Source organism: Chiloscyllium punctatum, chromosome 1 (assembly GCF_047496795.1).
Source record: "Chiloscyllium punctatum isolate Juve2018m chromosome 1, sChiPun1.3, whole genome shotgun sequence".
NCBI lineage: Eukaryota > Metazoa > Chordata > Chondrichthyes > Orectolobiformes > Hemiscylliidae > Chiloscyllium > Chiloscyllium punctatum.
Window position 1 is genome coordinate 110,055,243 of NC_092739.1, and position 20,245 is coordinate 110,075,487.

The 20,245-nt window shown below is 38.5% G+C and overlaps 1 protein-coding gene across 1 annotated transcript in view; it reads right to left on the bottom strand.

Annotated features, from left to right (window-relative positions):
- Positions 1-20,245, bottom strand: part of pik3c3 (phosphatidylinositol 3-kinase, catalytic subunit type 3) — a 123,782-nt gene that overhangs the window by 33,400 nt on the left and 70,137 nt on the right. The window contains exons 13-18 of the mRNA XM_072571945.1: positions 15,158-15,225; positions 11,833-11,938; positions 10,269-10,385; positions 8,030-8,161; positions 4,128-4,256; positions 1,388-1,457 (exon numbers count right to left, since the gene is read on the bottom strand). Of these exons, the coding sequence (XP_072428046.1) occupies positions 1,388-1,457; positions 4,128-4,256; positions 8,030-8,161; positions 10,269-10,385; positions 11,833-11,938; positions 15,158-15,225 (622 nt within the window). The remainder of the gene's footprint in view (positions 1-1,387; positions 1,458-4,127; positions 4,257-8,029; positions 8,162-10,268; positions 10,386-11,832; positions 11,939-15,157; positions 15,226-20,245) is intronic.

Consider the following 20,245-nt stretch of genomic DNA (forward strand, 5'->3'; position numbering starts at 1 on the left):
GGTACTCACTGACTGAATAAATGCATGAGAGAAAGCGAGAGAGAACGAGAGTGCGAGACAGCGGGTATGTATATGAATACATACACATATTCAAATATGTAAATTCACTGCTTCTAATTGCTCCCATTACCGAGGAATGTTTTAACCCTGTCAAAGATAATACGGGATCCACCGTTGGCTACAAGTTCACCCAACTATTAAAAGTTGTGGATGCTATACCAAAATCTGCAAATCTATAGGCATAGAAATTGCAGATATGGATGGTTATACTATAAGTACACCACCTCACCTGTGGTTGAGTTATATCACTCAGAATGCAACTCTCAGTTTTTATTACAGAAAATCCGATGCATAAATTAACTTTATTTCCCCACTTCAAATATAGTCAACCATAGAAGACTCAAAACTAAATGATTATTCTGGCCAAGAGGGCTAAAGGACAAGAAATAGCGTGACAAAGCAAGAGAAGGACAAAAATGAGGAAACTATCTCTCTGCGACTGGCCTGGATCCATTTTGGAGTTTAGAAAAATGAGAATCTAGAACAAGAGGCCATTGTTTTAGGACAAGGGGTAACAGATTTAAAACAGAGAAGAGAAATTACTTCACAAAAGGTCATGAATCTGTGGAATTCACTTCCCCAGAATGCGGTGGATATGGGACATTGAGTAAATTTAAGGTGATAGACAGATCTTTAATTAGTAAAGAGTTGAAAGGTTATGGAAGCCAGGAAAATGGGGTTGAGGCAGAGATAAGATCAGCCTTGATCATATCAGATGGCTAAGAGGCTCAAGGGGCTGAATAGCCTAATTTTGCTGCCAGTTCTTATGTTCTAAAGCTAAAGATTTAAAATACACTCTTATTTCTTGCCAAAAAATTGCTGAAGATTTACAATAATTTAAAATCATTTGTTAGTTGACTGTATTAAGGTTGTAAGAGCCATCATGTCACAAGATCAACAGGCACTTTGGCACATAAATGCATCAACTAACACCATCCATGCACAGCATCAGCTACTATTTTCAGATCTAATGCTGGGACAATTACTGCCTTGTGAAGTCTTATTACAGCACCACCCACAGCTTTAACAGGTATTCCAGATACATATTGGATTTTCTCTATCATGTATCAAAAGATTTTTCAATACATTTTGCAGCCAAATGGAACCTGAAATACAATTGATAAAAATCCAAATATCACATAAATACATAATTTGCATCTTTATTTATAAGAAAATGAACTAATTCTGGCCAATTTAGAGCAACTGTTATTCATTGTAACTTGACTTAATTTGAAGACTGCAATATATTCTGTGTCTTTCCACTCAATACAATCCGACAGTAATTGTTTTATATATTTACATCTTTTAATAAGGAAAAATACTTTACCATGTTTGGTACTCGTTGCCAACACCTTGTAGGGCGTCAATTTCAAATCAAGATTTTCTTTTCGTAACAGCTACAATACGTTATGCAAGTTTAAAAGAAAAATAAATTATCTCAGAACTTAGAACATTGAACACTAATAATTCACAGTTATACACATTCAAGAAAAGATGCCATAAACATATAAAAAAAGGATATCTATATTCCTGTTGCAATCCAAGTTCATTGCTTTGGTATCTAACCCTGGAATCATGGTGAACCACTGCACCAGAAATGAGATAGGGTAAGAATCCATATGCTAGCTACCCCCCCCAATAGAAATCCTTGGTTCTAATGAATGCACATATATGAGACAGTTTGCCACAGCCTTGGGATGGGGTGGAGAATATTAAGGATGTGGAGGAGACAAAGTACAGAATTCCAAAATAGTAACTGAACAGAGCAAAACTGCGTTCTATCTTAAATTCACTATCCACTTAGATTTTGAAAAATACAAACCTAAAGAATTAAAGAGATCTATTGTTAAAACAATACACAGAATTTAATTTCAACACCAACTAGTACTTCATTCAAAGTGCAATTTGATTGATTAAATGCAAATATCAAGGTACTACTCATTTGTGGGTAGTGTCCCTCAATTAATAGATGAAATAAATTAATGTTGGAGTGGAGATTATTGTAGGCAGCAGCAAGCAAACAAATGTTTCACAATGACAAAAGCCTGTCCGTCTGGGTACTGCGCTATTCAACATAAAACTAATTTTATAAAATGGCTAACAGCCAAAACATGTAGTCTAATATCTCTTAATCAGGGTGAAGATTTACCTATCAGCTTGATGAGCTTTTCATATTGTTGCCACTTTTTCATTAAGCTGTTTTTTAAATGCAATACATTGACTTGCATAACTGTTAATATTTTATTTATCTTAAACTGACAAGTCCCAAAAACATCAAGAACACAAACTTGATTGATTTAAAAACTGTCCACTTCAGTCAAAGTTGGTACATAGCAAATGAAACATTAACTACACAATGTATAATGACTTTGGATACAGATATACTCAGGATATTTACTCTATCCTACTTGGGTCCAGTGGTTCAAATATCATAGATTTTGGTCAGCCCTTGTAACACTATTGTTAAACAGTTTAAGACTTATGAAATTGTGAAATAGGAGTTATTAAATATTTTAAGAAACTGGAGTGCAAACAGCTTCCTAAAATCAAGTATAACAGAAGTTTTAGGAGTCATTCTTTTGCGTATGTGGACATCATTGGCAACACCAGCATTTACTGCTAAATTCTAATTTCCTGAGAAGGAAGTGGTGAGCCATGTTCTTGAAAAGTGGCAGCTCATGTACACCATACGTTCAGGCACTTTGTTTCAGCACATTGACACAACCACTTTTATTTCCATAGTGCATTTAGTGAAATAAGATGTTTCAGAGTGGTATTACAAAAGTAAAATAGGAAACAGGACCATGCAGGGAAATATTAGGGCAGGTGAGCCTTAGCTTGGTCAAATAAGTGCATTTTAAGGAGCAGTTTAAAAGGAAAAATACGAACTGAGAATTGAAGTGTTCTGTCAGGATTTTCAGAAATTAGGGTCTAGAAATTGATGGCATGGCCCCCATAGTTTTGGGATTAGGGAAACACATATTTTGCAAAGGATTGCAAAGTTAAAGATTACAGACGCAGAGACAGGACAGCTATGGAGGATTTGGAGATGGTGATTGCCCGGTATGAAAGTTACTTGCCATTTACACAACATTGTCAATATCTTGCTGCATTCAGGCACGGACTGCCTCATGACTTACAAATGAAATTGATCACTGTGCAAGCACTGGTAATCATCCTTCGATCTGACCCTTTAATAAAGGGAAGACCATTGATGAAACAATGATGGTAACTGTACCTTAAGAACTGCTGCAGTAATGTCCTAGAACTGAAATCATTGGTCTTCAAGAACCAGAACCATCTTTCTTTGTTCTAAATATGATTCCAGCTAGTGGTGAGTGCTGCTCAATCAATTCTCACAGATTTTTACTTTTACTTGGGCTCCTTGGTTAACTGCTCCTAATATCGACAATGGTAACTCTCACCTCCACAATTGAACTCATTCTCTGTTGGTTAGTTGTAATGAAGTCTGGAGCACAATAGGCTGACCATACCCAAACTGAGCATCAATAAGCAAATCCTTGTTGACTGAATGCTGGTTGATTACATTTTTGAGGCAGAAATTAGCGAGACTGGATTCACCTAGCTTTTCAAGAACAGATCATTTTTGGGCATTTTTTAAAAACTTTACCAGGCAGATGTCAGTATTGAACTTATACGAGAATACCTTGGGAAGGGAAAACAGTTAGTCTTGTAGAACTACAGCTCTTCACGACAGAGTTTGTATCCCTTACATGATTGCTCATGCCAAGCTACAAAAGAAATACTAAATATAGATTTATGGGTTGAATAATTGAGGCTGACGGCTGAAGCACGTTGTGACTGAAAGGTGGGGAATAGGGTTAACGCATATATACAAGAGCAAGTGTTTTGGGCTGGGAAAATGGAATCATCTTATCGGCTATGATTTACATTCATCAATTCTGTCAAAACATATTCATGCTGATTAGTGGTAATTAGGACAAATGACCAAAATTTCCTATACATTTACACAAAGTGCTGGAAAAATATTAATAGATTCTACTAGACTTTTACCAGTGAAATATGGCATTTAACCTTCTTCTTACCTTGTCCATAAGAGAGATGATCTGGAGAATAAGCTGATCCTGACGGAGATCATCACCATGTTTGAATATAACAGGATATTTACCTCCATCTTCAGTTTTAAATATCAATTTTGCTGGCATAAGTGCACTCTGAAATAATATAATAATTCTTAAGAAAGAAAGGTAAGGTGGGTGGGTTAACAAAGAGGAAGAAAGATAAATTATTTATATTTAATATATTTCATGTCCTTCCCACATGACAGAATTTTTCTTTCTGCTACGCTCTTTGGTGGCAGTAATGAAGAATGTCCCTTACCAACAAACACTGCTTCACATCAAACCAGGACATTACCTTCAAATCAACTAAAGAGCTAATAGGAGATGTGGAACTGCAATGAAATGCTATATATGAATATCTCCCATTCTTTCAGAAGTCATAAAAATAAAGTGGGGAGGATGTTTTAAACAAAAACTATTAGTCCAATAGTATTGCCTTTTAATTCCATTTGTGACAAAAACAAGTTGAAATGTTGACAAACAGAAGATTGAAGTAGATTATGTGCAGAAATTCTGCCTGAATTCTAAATTCAAATTTTAATTACATGGTTTAAATTCATAGAAAACATATTTTGTTACCATTCTTCATTTAACAAATGTAGGCATCACTGGCTTGGCCAGCATTTATTGTCATTTCGTAATTGCTCGAGAAGATTGGGGTGAGCTGCCTTCCTGAACACCAAATATCCATTTAGTTTCTGTACACCCACAATGTTATTTCGAAAGGAGTACTGGGATTTTGACCCAGTGACATTGAAGGAAACTTTGGCTCAAAAACTGGTATGGGAGAAACAGGTTTGAATCCATGGGAATTCTGAGGAAGGGTCACTCAATCCAAAACGTTAACTCTGATTTTTCTCCACAGATGCTGCCAGACCTGCTGAGCTTTTCCAGCAATCTCTATTTTTGTTCCTGATTTACACCATTTGCACTTCTTTCTACTTTTAAACAATTATTGTTGTCCCTCGTGGCCTTTGAAGGTAGCAGTGAGTTGCGGTCTTGAACTGCTGCAGTCTGTGCACTACGGGTAGACCCACAACGTTAGAAGAAAGGGTATTCTAGCATTTTGATTCAGTGAAGGAAGTGGCTTGGAGGGGAACCTGCAGGAGATGGTGTTCCCATATGTCTGTTGCCCTTATCCTTCTAGATAGGAGGTGATTTTGGGTTTGGAAGGTGCTGTATACGGGTCTTTGGTGAATTTCTGCAGTGTATCTTATTGATATTATACTGCTGTAATTGAATGTTGGTGCTGGAGAGAGTGGAGCCACCAAACAGGCTCCTTTGTCCTGAATGGTGTCAAGTATCCTGGAGGTGTGGTTGCAGCTACACACAGCTAGGGAGGTGGGGAGTACTCCAACATACATTTAACCATCTACAAGTCAGATTGCATGCAATTCTGGTCTCCTTCCTATCGGAAAGATGTTGTGAAACTTGAAAGGGTTCAGAAAAACTTTATAAGGAGATTGCCAGGGTTGGAGGATTTGAGCTACAGAGAGAGGCGGAACAGGCTGGGGCTGTTTTCCCTGGAGCATCTGAGGCTGAGGGGTTTACAAAATTATGAGGGGCATGGATAAGATAAATAGACAAAGTCTGTTCCCTGGGGGTCGGGGAGTCCAGAACTAGAGTGCATTCGGTTTAGGGTGAGAGGGGAAAGATATAAAAGAGACCTAAGAGGCAACTTTTTCACGCAGAGGGTGGTACGTGCATGGAATGAGTTGCCAGAGGATGTATTGGAGGCTGGTACAATTGCAACATTTAAGAGGCATTTGGATGTGTATATGAATAGGAAGGGTTTGGAGGGATATGGGCCGGGTGCTGGCAGGTGGGACTAGATTGAGTTGGGATATCTGGTCAGCATAGACGGGTTGGACTGAAGGGTCTGTTTCCATGCTGTACATCTCTATGACTCTATAAATTGATGGTATCCACCAGGCTGTTGATAGTGGGGGAAATCAGTGATGGTAACATCAAGAGGTGGTAGTTAAGATTGTCTCTTATTGGAGAATGTTCATTGCCTGGCATTAGTGTGGTATGAGTGTTACTTGCCATTTTTTAACCCAAGCCTGGTTATTGACCAGGTCTTCTTGTATTTGAAAATGGACCTCTGCAGTATCTGAGGAGTCATGAATAATGCTAAACACTGTTGAGCATCCTCACTTTTGACCTTATGATGCAGGGTTGGTTATTATGAAGCAGTTGCAGATGGCTGGGCCGAGAACACTATCCTGAAGAACTGCTGCAGATATATTTTGGAGATGAGGTGAAGGTCCTCCAACAACCACAACCATCTTCCTACGTGCCAGGTATAACTCAAACCACTGTAGAGTTTGTCCCCTTATTGCCATTGATTCCAGTTTTGCTGGGGTCCTTGATGCTACCATCAGTCAAAGGTGGTTTTCATGTCAAAAGCTGTCACCCTTACCTCACCTCTGAAATTCTTTTTTCTGCATTTGAACCAAGACTGGAATGAGATCAGGAGCTGAGTGATCCTGGCAAAACCCAAACTGGGGTGTTGCTGAGCAGGTTATTGCTGAGCAGGTGCTGCTTGATGGCACCTTCCAACACTTTACTGATGATTGAGAGTAGACTGAAGGGGAGGTATTTGGTCAGATTGATTTGTCCTGCTTTGTGTGTGAAGAGGAAATTCCAAGGAATTCCAGTACTTAAGGAAGTAGCCTTAGAAGCTATGGATGCGTTGGTGGCCACTTATAATTAAAGCAATATGATTCAACAGGCATAGCTCTTTTCTCTCAATTTGGCAAAGATAGATATTATTTTCTGCATCATAAAATTCTTTTTTCTCAGCTAACAATTCCACTTGGTGGTCAAAAGGGCACTCTTTTATTGGTTCTCACAAGCTCTAGTGATGATTCACTGAAGCATGCTCTTTTGATCATATTTTCTTTCAGATTTGCACGTGCCTCTTTGATAATATTAGCAAATGACTTGGGCTTTGATATTTACTGTGCAGGCTTGCAGTAAAAGGAGGAGTAGCTGTCAACAAGAAACCTGCAAATCCATTCTGGGTTTTAACTTCAGGCAAGTGAATCCTTTCCCCTCTCAGAATTGTTGGCCCAATGCCCAAACAGCACAGAATTTTAGTCTTGGAGTGAGATCACAATGGTATCAGGGTTAAGGGGCTGATTTTCTGGGCTTGAAGAAAACATTTACTTTCAGGTAGTACTGTTAAAAAGTCTTTCTCTTACAGAGTTAAAAACCACACAACACCAGGTTATAGTCCAACAGGGTTAATTGAAAGCACACTAGCTTTTGGAGCGTTGCTCCTTCATCAGGTGGTGAAGGAGCGACATTCCGAAAGCTAGTGCTTCCAATTAAATCTGTTGGGCTATAACCTGGTGTTGTGTGATTTTTAACTTTGAACACCCCAGTCCAACACCGGCATCTCCATATCATTCTCTTACAGATTTAGCCTCATCTCCTTTCACCTTTAGGGTTTACAGAGACTCAGCAAGCCAAACAAAATAATGAGGGCTGGCCAGAAAAGGCCAGCCCAGAGTCGTTTAAAAATACAAGCCTTGAGAAAACTGAAGCATGCAGCCTCATTAAAAAGTTAACACTGATCTGTGTGAACTGGGAACAGACTGCTTCTAAACCTGCTTCCCTTACAATTGGCAGATTTGAGATGGCTTGGTTTTTGCCAGTAATAAAGCAAACTTCTTCTTACTGTCTACTGTTTTTTTCAGCAAATCAAACTGAAAAACAATTTTGAATAAAGATTACTGCTAGGCTATAGAAAGAAAAACAAAATTATACCAGAAGCATTCACCAGAGACTTTTTTCCAATAAAAGCACAAGCTAAAATTACTTAAAACTACGCACACAATAAATGTCAACCCTCAGTTTACCTTAAATAATGTTGCTTTTTCTGGGATGATACCTCTGATTTTAACTTGTGGCTCTAAAGGCAAAGGTATAGGTTCAATTTCGGATAAATTCACTTTTTCATTGTCTGCCAATAAAGTCTGCAACCTTTCAATCTAGAGAACAAAAACACAAAGCATTGTGATAATGTGAGGAAATGGGGCAACTTTTGAAGTCAATAGAAAGTAGAAAGTGAATACAAAGGCAAGAAGGGCAAAAGGTCACATGCTCAAAAATCATTAACATGTAATTTCATTGTGTTATTTCTGGAACCCAACCTTGAACAAATTAGTTGCTTTATTTCCCCAAATTACAATACTGACTATAGCTTGAAGGTGCATAATTAACTGAGAAACATTTTACACAAAGAACACTCTGAGGTTCTTATAGGGGTTTTAAAAATGAAGTTATTTTTCCAGGGAATAGCTCCCATGTCCAATTTTTCAACCAGGTACTTCAGCTGCAAAGATAGGACTAAACTGGCATCTCCTGCTACACAACGAGAGTCTGCACAAGCAACATGTTTAAGAAGTGAACCATACTTTATTTCAGAGTACCAAAACAGAGACTGTGCAGCACTATATTGAGTAGGATGCCTACAATTTACTCATGCATATAGTGACAGCACCAGCCAACCGTCTGCCATCAGGGAGGCTATGAGACTAATAAGAAGTATTGATCCATTTGTAAACATGTAAATATTTGTAATTTCTCATTTATTTGTGGTGAGACCATGGCCTGTTCTTTTTAGAAAATGGAAGCTATCATGGCTGTCCTGCTAGATGATGACACTGATGCAGGCATTCTTCATCAGCCTGGACAAATGAGGACGGTTAGTGCCAGGAAAGGCACATGGCTGTAAACTGCTAATTAAATTCAAAAGTAATGGTTGATGGAAACAATCACATGTAGTGTGGGAATAACTGAAAGAGGGAAGTAGTATCAGAATAGTCTGTTAAAATTTGCTCAAAATCCAATCTTTGCAACATGAATATGAAATATACACCAGTCGGATGGCCTTAAAACATTAGGAACTAAAAGACACTCAGTTTATTTAGACAGAGATGTGGGAAATTACTTATATTACTTGATCAATACTACCTTAAAATGATGGGAAAAAACCCCACTAAATTGGAATAGGTGACAAGAATGGTAAAATATTCGTGGATAACAATTTTCCCCTTTATTCCACACTTTCACATTCAGTCAGTTATTGTTTTGCTCAAATCGTTATATAAAATATACACTGCCTTAAAGATAATTTTTGTGCTAAAATCACCATCATCATCAAAAATCTCAGGATGGAAGAGGGATCTCACACTAAAACACCTGTTAACAAAATGAAATGTTATAACCTTTGTTACAAGTGCCAAAGTATTCTAGCTAGGTACTAGATCTTTAAAATATGAAGAAGTGTCAAATATTTTCAAAACAGAATTCAGCTCATTGTGTCTGTATTAGTCAACAAAGATTGCCTACACTCATCTCCTTTTCTAGTTTTTGGCTTTTATCCCTGGAGTCCATGACAATGCAAGTGAATACCTAAATACTGTTTCAATTCTACAGGAGATTTCTGATTGAACAACCCTTTCAGGCAGCAAATTCAAGACTCCTACCACCCAGAGTGGAAAAAATTCTCAATTCTCCTCTTAGTCTTCTGTCTTTTACTTTAAAAAAGTATGGTAACTGATTCCTCTACTAATGGAAAAAGTGCCTTCCCATTCTCTTTATCTGAACCGCTCAAGCTTGTACATCTATATCAGCTCCCATCTCAACCTGCACTGTACCAAGGAAAAAAACTGCAGCCTTTCCTATCTTTCTTCAGAGCTCAGTCTTTCCAGCCCAGCTACATTCTGGTAAGTCTCCTCTGTACCCTTTCTAGAGTGATCACTTCCTTATGATGTGGTGATCAGAATTGTATACAAGGGTTGTGGGCTAAGCAATCCTTTAGATAGTAGAAATTTGTAAGACTAATCTCAATGAGTTAAATTAGAAGTTTCTTGAAACAATAGAAAGAAGTTTATACTTCATAATTAGTCAAATGTTTTCATGAAAAACATAAGTCAACTTCCACATTGACATATTCAAAAATGTTGATAAAAATATTTATCTAGCACAACTATATAATTGAAATAAGCAGCTTATCATATATGGGAACATAGCAGAAACACCAGTGCTATCCAGATTTAGTTTTAGGTGAACTAATGGGCATTGTAAAAATACCTTTTTCTTCCGATTCCCACTCTCTCGCTGAACAGCTTTCATAAGATGCACTAGTCGATCCACAAACGTTTGCTGAGCAGCTAGAAGAGAGCGCATAACTCTCACGTTTTTGTCTCCCTAAAAGGCAGTAATTGAGAAAAAAATTTGAACAGGTTATTTAATAGTTACTCAAACTAAAGTAACCTCCAATTCTATAAAGTACAGATCCCCCTGAAGTAGCTTTGCTTAATTTTTCAAGTTATTACATACGTACCTCAAAAAGAAGCCAGCAAAGAAACTTATTGAATTAGTATAGTCAAGTCCATCTTGGGGTTGGGCTAGACATTCAACTCAAATTGTCAATCTTTTAACAAGGTTGGGGATACAGAAATCAATTAGGTTGGATACCAGTAGATCTAAAATAATGTTCTAAGAACTCAGACAAATGGTGTTGATTGGTCTAAATAAAATTTGCTGTTATCCAAAATATTTGCATTTGGTAAATCACTATTTTGTGGAAAAATCTTCAATTCAAAGTTACATTGTTATTCTGTTTTGACCTTTAGCAAACATCTTATGGTATCACGCATAGTTTGACTAATGCAAATTGAATTGCAAACTTAACAATGCTTTACATTTTTGAAACAAATAAAACATGTAAAGTTAAGGAAATCTTCTATCATTTGAAACAGTTAACCTTTGCCAAATAGGTCCCTTTATTGGGTATTTTGCAAATTCAAATGAGATCAAGTAAAGGTTTTAGTTTTGGAATTATTAAGTCCCAATTGCTCACCCAATTGGGAAGCAGAAAAATGAAAATGTTGACAATTAGTGAAACAAATTATTTTAAAACATCCAAGCATAACAGAATAATATAGCAGCATGACAGAATAACAATGGCTCCAAAGAAGAATCATATTGGACTCAAAACAGTTACTATTTTGCTGTCTGCAGATAATGCCAGACCTGCTGAGTTTCTCTAGCACTTTTTTATAAAAGAGATCTCTCTTATCTGCAGGATTGAAGTTGGAACTCCTTTCCTTGAAAAAGAGAAGGCTGACAGGAAATTTGATAGAGTATTCAAATCCACGAAGGGACTGGATCGAGTAAATGGGGAGAAAAAGTTCTCACTGATGAAAGGATAAAGACAGGCTGCCTATTTAAAGTAATAGCAAAAGGGGGGAAAAGTGATAGGAGGCTTAAGAAGGCAACAAAAATACAACTAAACGAGATGCTCATTTCAAGAGCTGGTGCAGACACAATGGACTGAAGGGCCTCCTTCATCTGTACTGTAACAATTGTGTCATTGTGAAAAAGAAAGAAACCTGCCCCTGTAGTACAATATAGTGACCTTGGCAGTTAATTCATAACATTAACCAACATATAAAATGTGATAATAATGCCTACATATAAATAGCTCCCAATGTCAGAAATGTAGATTCTCAACACTGATGGATTTTAATCAAATAAATAGCACTCAAAGCCAAAATTCAGGTTACTACTACAGGCACATTCCTACCCATGACAGTAGAATTAATTATTTGATCCCACAATCTCATAACAAAAGTGAAAATAATTGTCATACCTTTAGCAGAGCTTGACTAAACCTCTTCATCACATTCAAATACATCTCATGAGTTTTTGGGTCACGTTGTTGAGTATCCTGATCTTCGTATTCTACGATAACATACCTTACAAAACAGAACAAAGACACACATAGCTTGAGAAATATAGTACATGGACAGCAAATCAAAAAGGTTACAAATATAGTGTATGTATTGTGATAAAAACATCACCGTTCATTCATTTTAATTCAACAGAACTATCCTTATACCACATTCAGTTAAATACTGGTAAAACATTCACATATGTTTCTTTTGGATATAGTTTGACTTGATGAAGGGCTCTGTTCGCCGAGCTTGGAATTTGTGTTGCAGACGTTTCGTCCCCTGTCTAGGCAACATCCTCAGTGCTTGGGAGCCTCCTGTGAAGCGCTTCTGTGATCTTTCCTCCGGCATTTATAGTGGCCTGTCTCTGCCTCTTCCAGTTGTCAGTTCCAGCTGTCCGCTGTAGTGGCCGGTATATTGGGTCCAGGTCGATGTGTTTGTTGATAGCACCTGTGGATGAGTGCCATGCCTCTAGGAATTCCCTGGCTGTTCTCTGTTTGGCTTGCCCTATAATAGTAGTGTTGTCCCAGTTGAATTCATGTTGCTTGTCATCTGCATGTGTGGCTACGAAGGATAGCTGGTCGTATCGTTTCGTGGCTAGTTGGTGGACCCAGTATACCGGCCACTGCAGCGGACAGCTGGAACTGACAACCGGAAGCGGCGGAGACAAACCACTATAAATGCCGGAGGAAACAGCACAGAAGTGCTTCACAGGAGGCCCCCAATACTGAGGATGTCACCTAGACAGGGGATGAAATGTCTGCAACAGAAATTCCCAGCTCGGCGAACAGAACCACAACAACGAGCACCTGAGCTACAAATCTTCTCACAAACTTTGAACTGATGAAGGGCTTTTGCCCGAAATGTCAATTTTCCCGCTCCTCGGATGTTGCCTGACCTGCTGTGCTTTTCCAGCACCACTAATCATAACTTGACCTAAAACAATTAAGCAAAACCATCTACATATTTCAAATAAATCAGGCAATACATCACAATTGCCTGTTTTGGTAGGAATGAGAGGAAGCAGAGCAAAAGGCAAAGGTAGAGAGATTACTATTAAGCAATGGGGTGAAACTAGGTAGGAACATGGGAAATCAGATCAGCTGTAATGTAATTAAATGACTGAGCAGGCTTGAAGGGCCAAGTAGTCTATTCCTGTTCCTAATTTGTATGTTCACATTTTAATTGTATAAATACTGATATGACACAGCTAGGTGGAGTGTAGTGTCTCTTTGTAGTCTCATTATTCTCAGTACTCAGTTATTGACACGGCATGTGTATTAATCTGTTTCAGGATACAAAAAGTCAATCAGGTTTCTGCTGTCTTAACACCAGGGACCTGGGTTCAATTCCTGCCTTGGGTGACGATGTGAAGTTTGCATATTCTCCCCATGTTTACGTCAGTTTCTTCTAGGTGATCTGGTTTCCTCCTTCAGACCAAGGATGTGCAGGTTAGATTACCACAGTAAAATACCATGTGGCATCCAGGGATGTGCAGGCTAGGTGAGTGTGCCATAGTAAATTCAGGGTTACAGGAAAAGGTGGGACAGAAGTCTGGATGGTTGGTGCAGACTTTAATGGACTGAATGGTCCCTTTTCACACTGCAGGGATTCTATGATATATGGGAAATTGTATCTCATAATTTGATTTGAGTTTTTGGAAGAGTTGATCAAGAAGATAGATGAAGACAGAGTGGTAGGCATCGTTTACATGGACTTTAGCAATGCCTTCAACAAGGATCTACATGGTAGGCTGGTTAGTACGGATAGATCACATAAGATCCAGGGAGAACGAGGTAATTGGTTACAAAATTGGCTTAACAGTAGGAGACAGAGGGTGGTGGTAGTTGGTTATCGTTCAGGCTGAAGGTCTAATGCTGGATTCTCAAACATTTTTCAAAACAGTTTGAAGAGATGAGTTGGGTGACTTGCCTAAGCAGGCTACACACTAAGTGAACTTCAAACAATAATCAAAGAACCACAACTCGTGACAGCTATAAACCCAGATGTGATATCCAAGAAAACAAATCCAAGCAGTTCACTTAAGACATGCAAATTTCAGCACCATTAAAAATGATCCAAAAAGAATCTTATTTAAAAAATCTATATCTTCTGTCTTTCAAAAGTTTTCAATTGCATTATTATGAAAAAACTAAACATGACAAAATTATTAATTGAAGCATAGCAATACATTAACTTTTGTGAAGTAAATTTAAATCAAGATAGCCTACAACTGAAATTCTAAATGTCATGACAAAACAATTTCCATGATTTATTATTAAACCAAGCTTTCCCAAATATAAATTTGTCAAAAACTAAAATGTTACTTCACCTAACACAATCAAAGAGAGCTGCAAACCCTGTTGCTTCAGGAAATCACATTTAGAAATCTATTAGATATTCTACAAAGGCAACTAATTGCTTGTGATGAAGTAAAGTCAACACTCAAAAGAAGGAAGAGGCAATAGTCTAACATAGGAAACACGCTATCACCTCAGCTGTCTACAGGAGTTTACATTTGAATGTCAAAAATCAGAACAAGGCTTTAGACAGACTACCAAAATTTACAGGTGCAATAAAGACCCCTTGTGGTCTCAGAACCCTTACCTCAAACCTTTTTCCACAACATGAACCACGGTCTCCATCAATATTCTTTTCAACCAATCTTTTAATCACCCACTTATTATTCATTTTTTGTTACATGATCCATTTCTTTCAGATTTTGCATGTATGAACCTTGAGATGGTTTTGCATGTGCAGGATTTTAACTGTTATTCATACTTTGACCTTAATTTCCCAACCTAAGCAAGTGGGCGAAATCGCAAAAAGGCCCCGACACAGATTTTCAAATATTTTTTTTAGAGTGTGCCATGTGCAAATAAAGGCTTGGAACTATTTAAAAGTACACCCAATTTAAATGCCATTTATTTTCACTGTTTATTTCAAATTGAAAAGGAACTAGTTTTTCAGAGCGAGCAAATAATATAGGAAAAATGCTTAGACTGATAATGCTGTTTTGTCGCATCCTAATACAGCACAAGATCTATGAAGTTCATCCATTTCTTTCTCAGCAGTTTGCAAGTAAATTCGTATTTCAAAAAAAAGACTACAAGTACAAAGAAACCATGCAAAGATTTGGTAAGCTTCTCTATTTTTATCAAATATCATTTATTGACTTCGGGAGCACTGCAGAAAATTAATTCTGAAGAAAATCCTTAAGAAAGTAAAATTCACATAACTTACCAGTATAAATAATTGGCAAGAGTGGAATTCCTACAAGCTCTTGATATTAGAAATGCACAAAGATCTTGCTGGAAAGAGAATAGAAGTCAAATCATGGTTGAACTATTAATTCAAGAAACTGTCATACAAAGCAGATGGTGGTTACTTAAGAACTAGCCCAATCTTTTTTCTAATTGACCTTTTGTCACAACAACTGGACCAGTGGTGCTGGAAGAGCACAGCAGTTCAGGCAGCATCCAACGAGCAGCGAAATCGACGTTTCGGGCAAAAGCCCTTCATCAGGAATAAAAGCTTTTGCCCGAAACGTCGATTTCGCTGCTCGTTGGATGCTGCCTGAACTGCTGAGCTCTTCCAGCACCACTGGTCCAGTGTTTGGTTTTCAGCATCTGCAGTCATTGTTTTTACCTTTTTGTCACAACAAGCCAACCTATTTTGACCGATTTGCCCTCCCTTGCTGACCAACACAATTTTTTTCCTAAAAATACATCCATTTGAATCAATTCACAATTTCTTCAATCATTGTTGTTTTGTTTCTAAAAAGACAGCATATAAATTTTTTTAAAAAGGCACAGAAAATGTTGCAAATACCTAGTAGGATTGGAAGCAACTGGGGAGAGGGAAGCAGAGTTAGAATTTCACAATTATGACTTTTTATCACTGTCTTCACTGCTCAGGATGCAGTCTCCTCTACATCGAGAAGCCCAAAACTCATATCGGATGATCACTTTAGAGAACACCTCCATTCAATGCGTACAACTTCAAGCTTTCAGTCACTTTAATTTTAATTGTTGTTTACTCTTGCATGCACTTGGCCTCCTACACTATTCCAATGAAGATCAATGCAAGATTGATGACCAGCACCTCTTTTTTCAGCTAGGTATTTCACAGCATTCAACGCAGGAGTTCAACAACTTGAGGACATAACCTTCGCCACATTTGTTCAAAAAAACAGTTCATAGCAATTCTGTTATTTTCCCATTTACACCTCCTTTAGAGGTTTCTTCATGAGGTTTGTTACCATCTCATTTTGCCTTGCATACTTAAATCTGACCATTTTCTTCGAGAAAAATGCCTGGAACACACTCTCACTGAGGCATATTATATTAAAGATATCACCTCCCTTAGTATTATAGTGAATTGTCACCTAAATTAAACTCCAGACAGAGCAGTGCTAGAGCTACCAACCGAGGTAAGAGATGCTATCTTATTTGACTTTCTGTTAGAGGCACATTTGGTTTACAGATTTCACGATAACTCCTCAGCTTCTCTTCAATGCTTGTGTACATCATAAAGAGTGATCTTTATTTTGTCCATTACCCCTCCTTATAAGCAAATACAATTGTAAACAATTAGGATAATTTCTTAACTGATCTATCAAAATCTTTATCATTTTATTTTGTTGTATTACTTTTTAATTTCCATTTTATTAGCATCAGTAATTAAAAATCTTGCTTCAAGAAATCTTCCAGCAATACTCCAATCTTAAAAATACCTACTCTGTTTCTAATTTTCTAAGAAAATCTACACCCATATTACACAGCTGGGATACACCATGGGAGCACTTTTACAGAGTATGGCTTGAGAGACAGAAAAACCTAGACAATGGGGTCTGGAGAAGGCGAGCAGAACAGCAACCAATAAGAAATATTTTTCTGAAAAGCCTTTCACCATCAAAAAAAATTAGTCAAACATTTTTTTCAAAACCAAAGGAAGGCGAATATGGGAATGTGATAAAAGAAGCTGGAGTAACGAGTATGGAAAAGTTGTATAAGATGGTATAGTAGAACGTCTAGAGAGAGGAGCAAGACTATTAAAAAAGAGCTATTCAAACACAAGAAAGAGCTTCAAAATTGAAGCGTCAGGATCTGGGAGCTCAAGCGACTGGTTATTGTTCAGAATGGAGCAGTTCACTCAGCTGGAGAATGTACTACAGGACACGACATTCATTTCCTTCAGCACTTGAGAACCACTTCCTAAAATCTACTGGAGACAGGCAATAAATGCAATCAAGCCAGATTGAGAACAGAAAAAAAAAATTCAAATTAAGGATGCACTGTGGCTGTATAATTTACAATGCATGGTAACAACTCACTAAAGGCTCCCTCAACAGCATGCTTTTTTCTCCAGCTACAAATACCAAAGACAATAATGGCATAACTGTGGGAACATTAGTTTGTATGCCATACTAATTTGGAACAAGCCACAGTTCTTTCATCATTGCCGGTTCAGTACCTTAGTATTCTAAACACAAGGTATTGGGGAAGTACTATAATTAAAAGGACTTAGTGGATTGCTCATTGTGCAATTCCACCTTCTCACAGCAATAGATCCAGTTTTGCCAGCATAGAAAACAAGAATAAAAAGGGCAGAAGGGTAAGGGACTTGATGTGGAAGGATTAGGGACACTGAAGTTTGGAATGGGCTGTAGTTTCTGAAGGATGATAGAATTAAGCCACTCACTCTATGGGCACCACGGTAGCTCACAGCACCAGGGTCCCAGGTTCGATCCCTGCCTCGGGCTGTGTGGAGTTTGCATATTCTTCCCATAGTCCAAAGGATGTGCAGGTCAGGTGAATTGGCCATGCTAAATTGCCCATAGTGTTAGGTACATTAGTCAGAGGGAAATGGGACTGGGTGGGTTACTCTTCGAAGGGTCGGTGTGGACTTGTTGGGCCGAAGGGCCTGTTTCCACACTGTAGGGAATCTAATCTAATCTCCTGCCAATGAATCATGGCTGATATGTTTCTCAACATCAATCTCCTAGATCCCCTTACCAATCAAGAACCCGTCTATTTCTGTCTTAAAAGCATTCAGATTAATCACTTTCTGGATAAAGAGATTCCTCCACATCTTAGTTCTAAAGGATAGTCCCTTCACTCCGAGTCTGTGTCTTCGGGTATCTCTCCTCCTTGAGCAAACGGCTTCACCACAAGCACTCTATCCAGGCCTCTCAGTATTCTATAAGTTTCAATAAGATCCCCCCCTCCATAGAATTCTTAGTATGGAAAGAAGCCACTCAGCCCACTGAGTATGCATCGACCCTTCAAAAAGCATCCATAACAGATCCATGCTCTCCATTGCTAGAACCCTGGATTTACCATGGCTAATCCACCTAGCCTGCACATTTTGGGACTGTGGGAGGAAACTGGAGCAACCAGAGAAAACAGAAGCACCCAATGGAAACCCATGCAGACATGGGGAGACACACAGACTCCATACTGACAGTCACCCAAAGAATCAAATCCGGCACCCAGGTGCTTTGAGGCAGCAGTGCTAACCATTGTGCCATCCATCCTTCTAAACTCTATTGAGGACAGACTGGGAGTCCTTAACCGCTCCTCAAATAACAAGTCCTTTATTCCCACTATCATTCTTGCAAACCTTCTTTAGACACCTTCTAATTCCTTTTGACTTATCTGGCAAAACTGCTCACGATATTTCAAATGCAGTTTGACCAGAGCCTTATACAGACTTAGCAGTACATCCCTCCTCTTGTATTCTCAAAATGAACGCTAACATTGCATTTGCCTTCCTAACTGCCAATTGAACCTGCATGTTAGATCAGGACATTACAGGAATAAACAGAGTCTCGATAAATTTAGATTAGATTAGATTCCCTACAGTGTGGAAACAGGCCCTTCGGCCCACCAGTCCACACCGACCCTCCGAAGAGTAACCCACCCAGGCCCATTTCCCTCTGACTAACGCACCTAACACTACGGGCAATTTAACATGGCCAATTCACCTGAACTGCACATCTTTGGACTGTGGGAGGAAACCAGAGCACCCGGAGGAGAATGTGCAAACTCCACACAGGCTGGAATCGAACCTGGGACCTTGGTGCTGTAAGGCACCAGTGGTAACCACTGAGTGACTGTGCCGCCCTAATGATTAGGGCTTCAGAAATATGAGGAAATATAGGAGCAAAGGTATCAATTTTACAGTTAGAACTGATTGGCATAGCGACAGAGAAACTTAGCACCTTGACACAGACTCAGGAAGGACCCAAAAGATGAAAAAAAGTCTAACTTGGATGAAGACTATAGGAGGAGGCTGGAGAGAATGCTGAGGGCACAAAGTTGGTGGTAGATCTAAAGATTACAGCTACAATTTTTCCACTGCTTAGCCAGAGAATAAGTGGTTCCTCCAACCATTGAAAGTTGGAAAGCACAACTGCAGGCTCCTTAAATTAGTTATAGGTGGAGAGGTAGAGAGCGGGGAGAGGATAATCTTGTTTGTAGAATAACAAGTGGTTTGGTGGGAAAGCTAGACACAGGAGACTTGATGTGCTAAGGACAGAACTGATCATGGTTGACTCAGTCAATTCCATCAAGTAAACTCAGTCTGGACTTCACATTTAGAGTGTAGATGAGGATAAAACCATAGGTAAAATGTAGACCGGAGGCAATAAAGGCTTTGACAGGCAAGATGCCATAAATAGCTTATGCTAAGCAAAGTCACCGATGTAGATGGATATCATAGTGATTAAAAGGTCTAAGGGTTGGGTTGTTGGGAATTTCATTGTGCAACCTATGCAAATTGGGTGACAGGTTTATTCTCAAGGGCAACAGAGCAATATGGGATTGAATCAATAGCAAAATTGGTTAGAGATAAAACCTGAACAAAGACATTCTCTCAAATACATTGAGTTATATTACACAATATTCATATATATTGATAAAGAAAGACTGCACCATCTGTCATCAATTGGGGAAAAAACAATGATAACAAATTAAAAAGATGTACAACGCTATCAGTTAGTAGTAGGCCAGAAGATTGGCAAAGCTTTAGAAACCAGAGGGTAATTAAGAAAATAATACAGGGAGAAAAAAAGGGGTACAACAGAAAACTAGCAACTGACATAGAAATAGATAGCAAAAAATCCTAAAAGGGAAAAATGCAAGAACTGCAGTTAGATCAGCATTCCTTTTCCATGCAGTAATAATGTTGCTTTCTCTTCATAGGATTCTCTGTCCTAGGATTCTCTGGGAAGCAAGGGAGGAGATTGCAGAGCCATTGGCCTTGATTTTTGTGTCCTCTTTGTCGACAGGAGTAGTGCCAGAGGACTGGAGGCTAGCAAACGTGGTT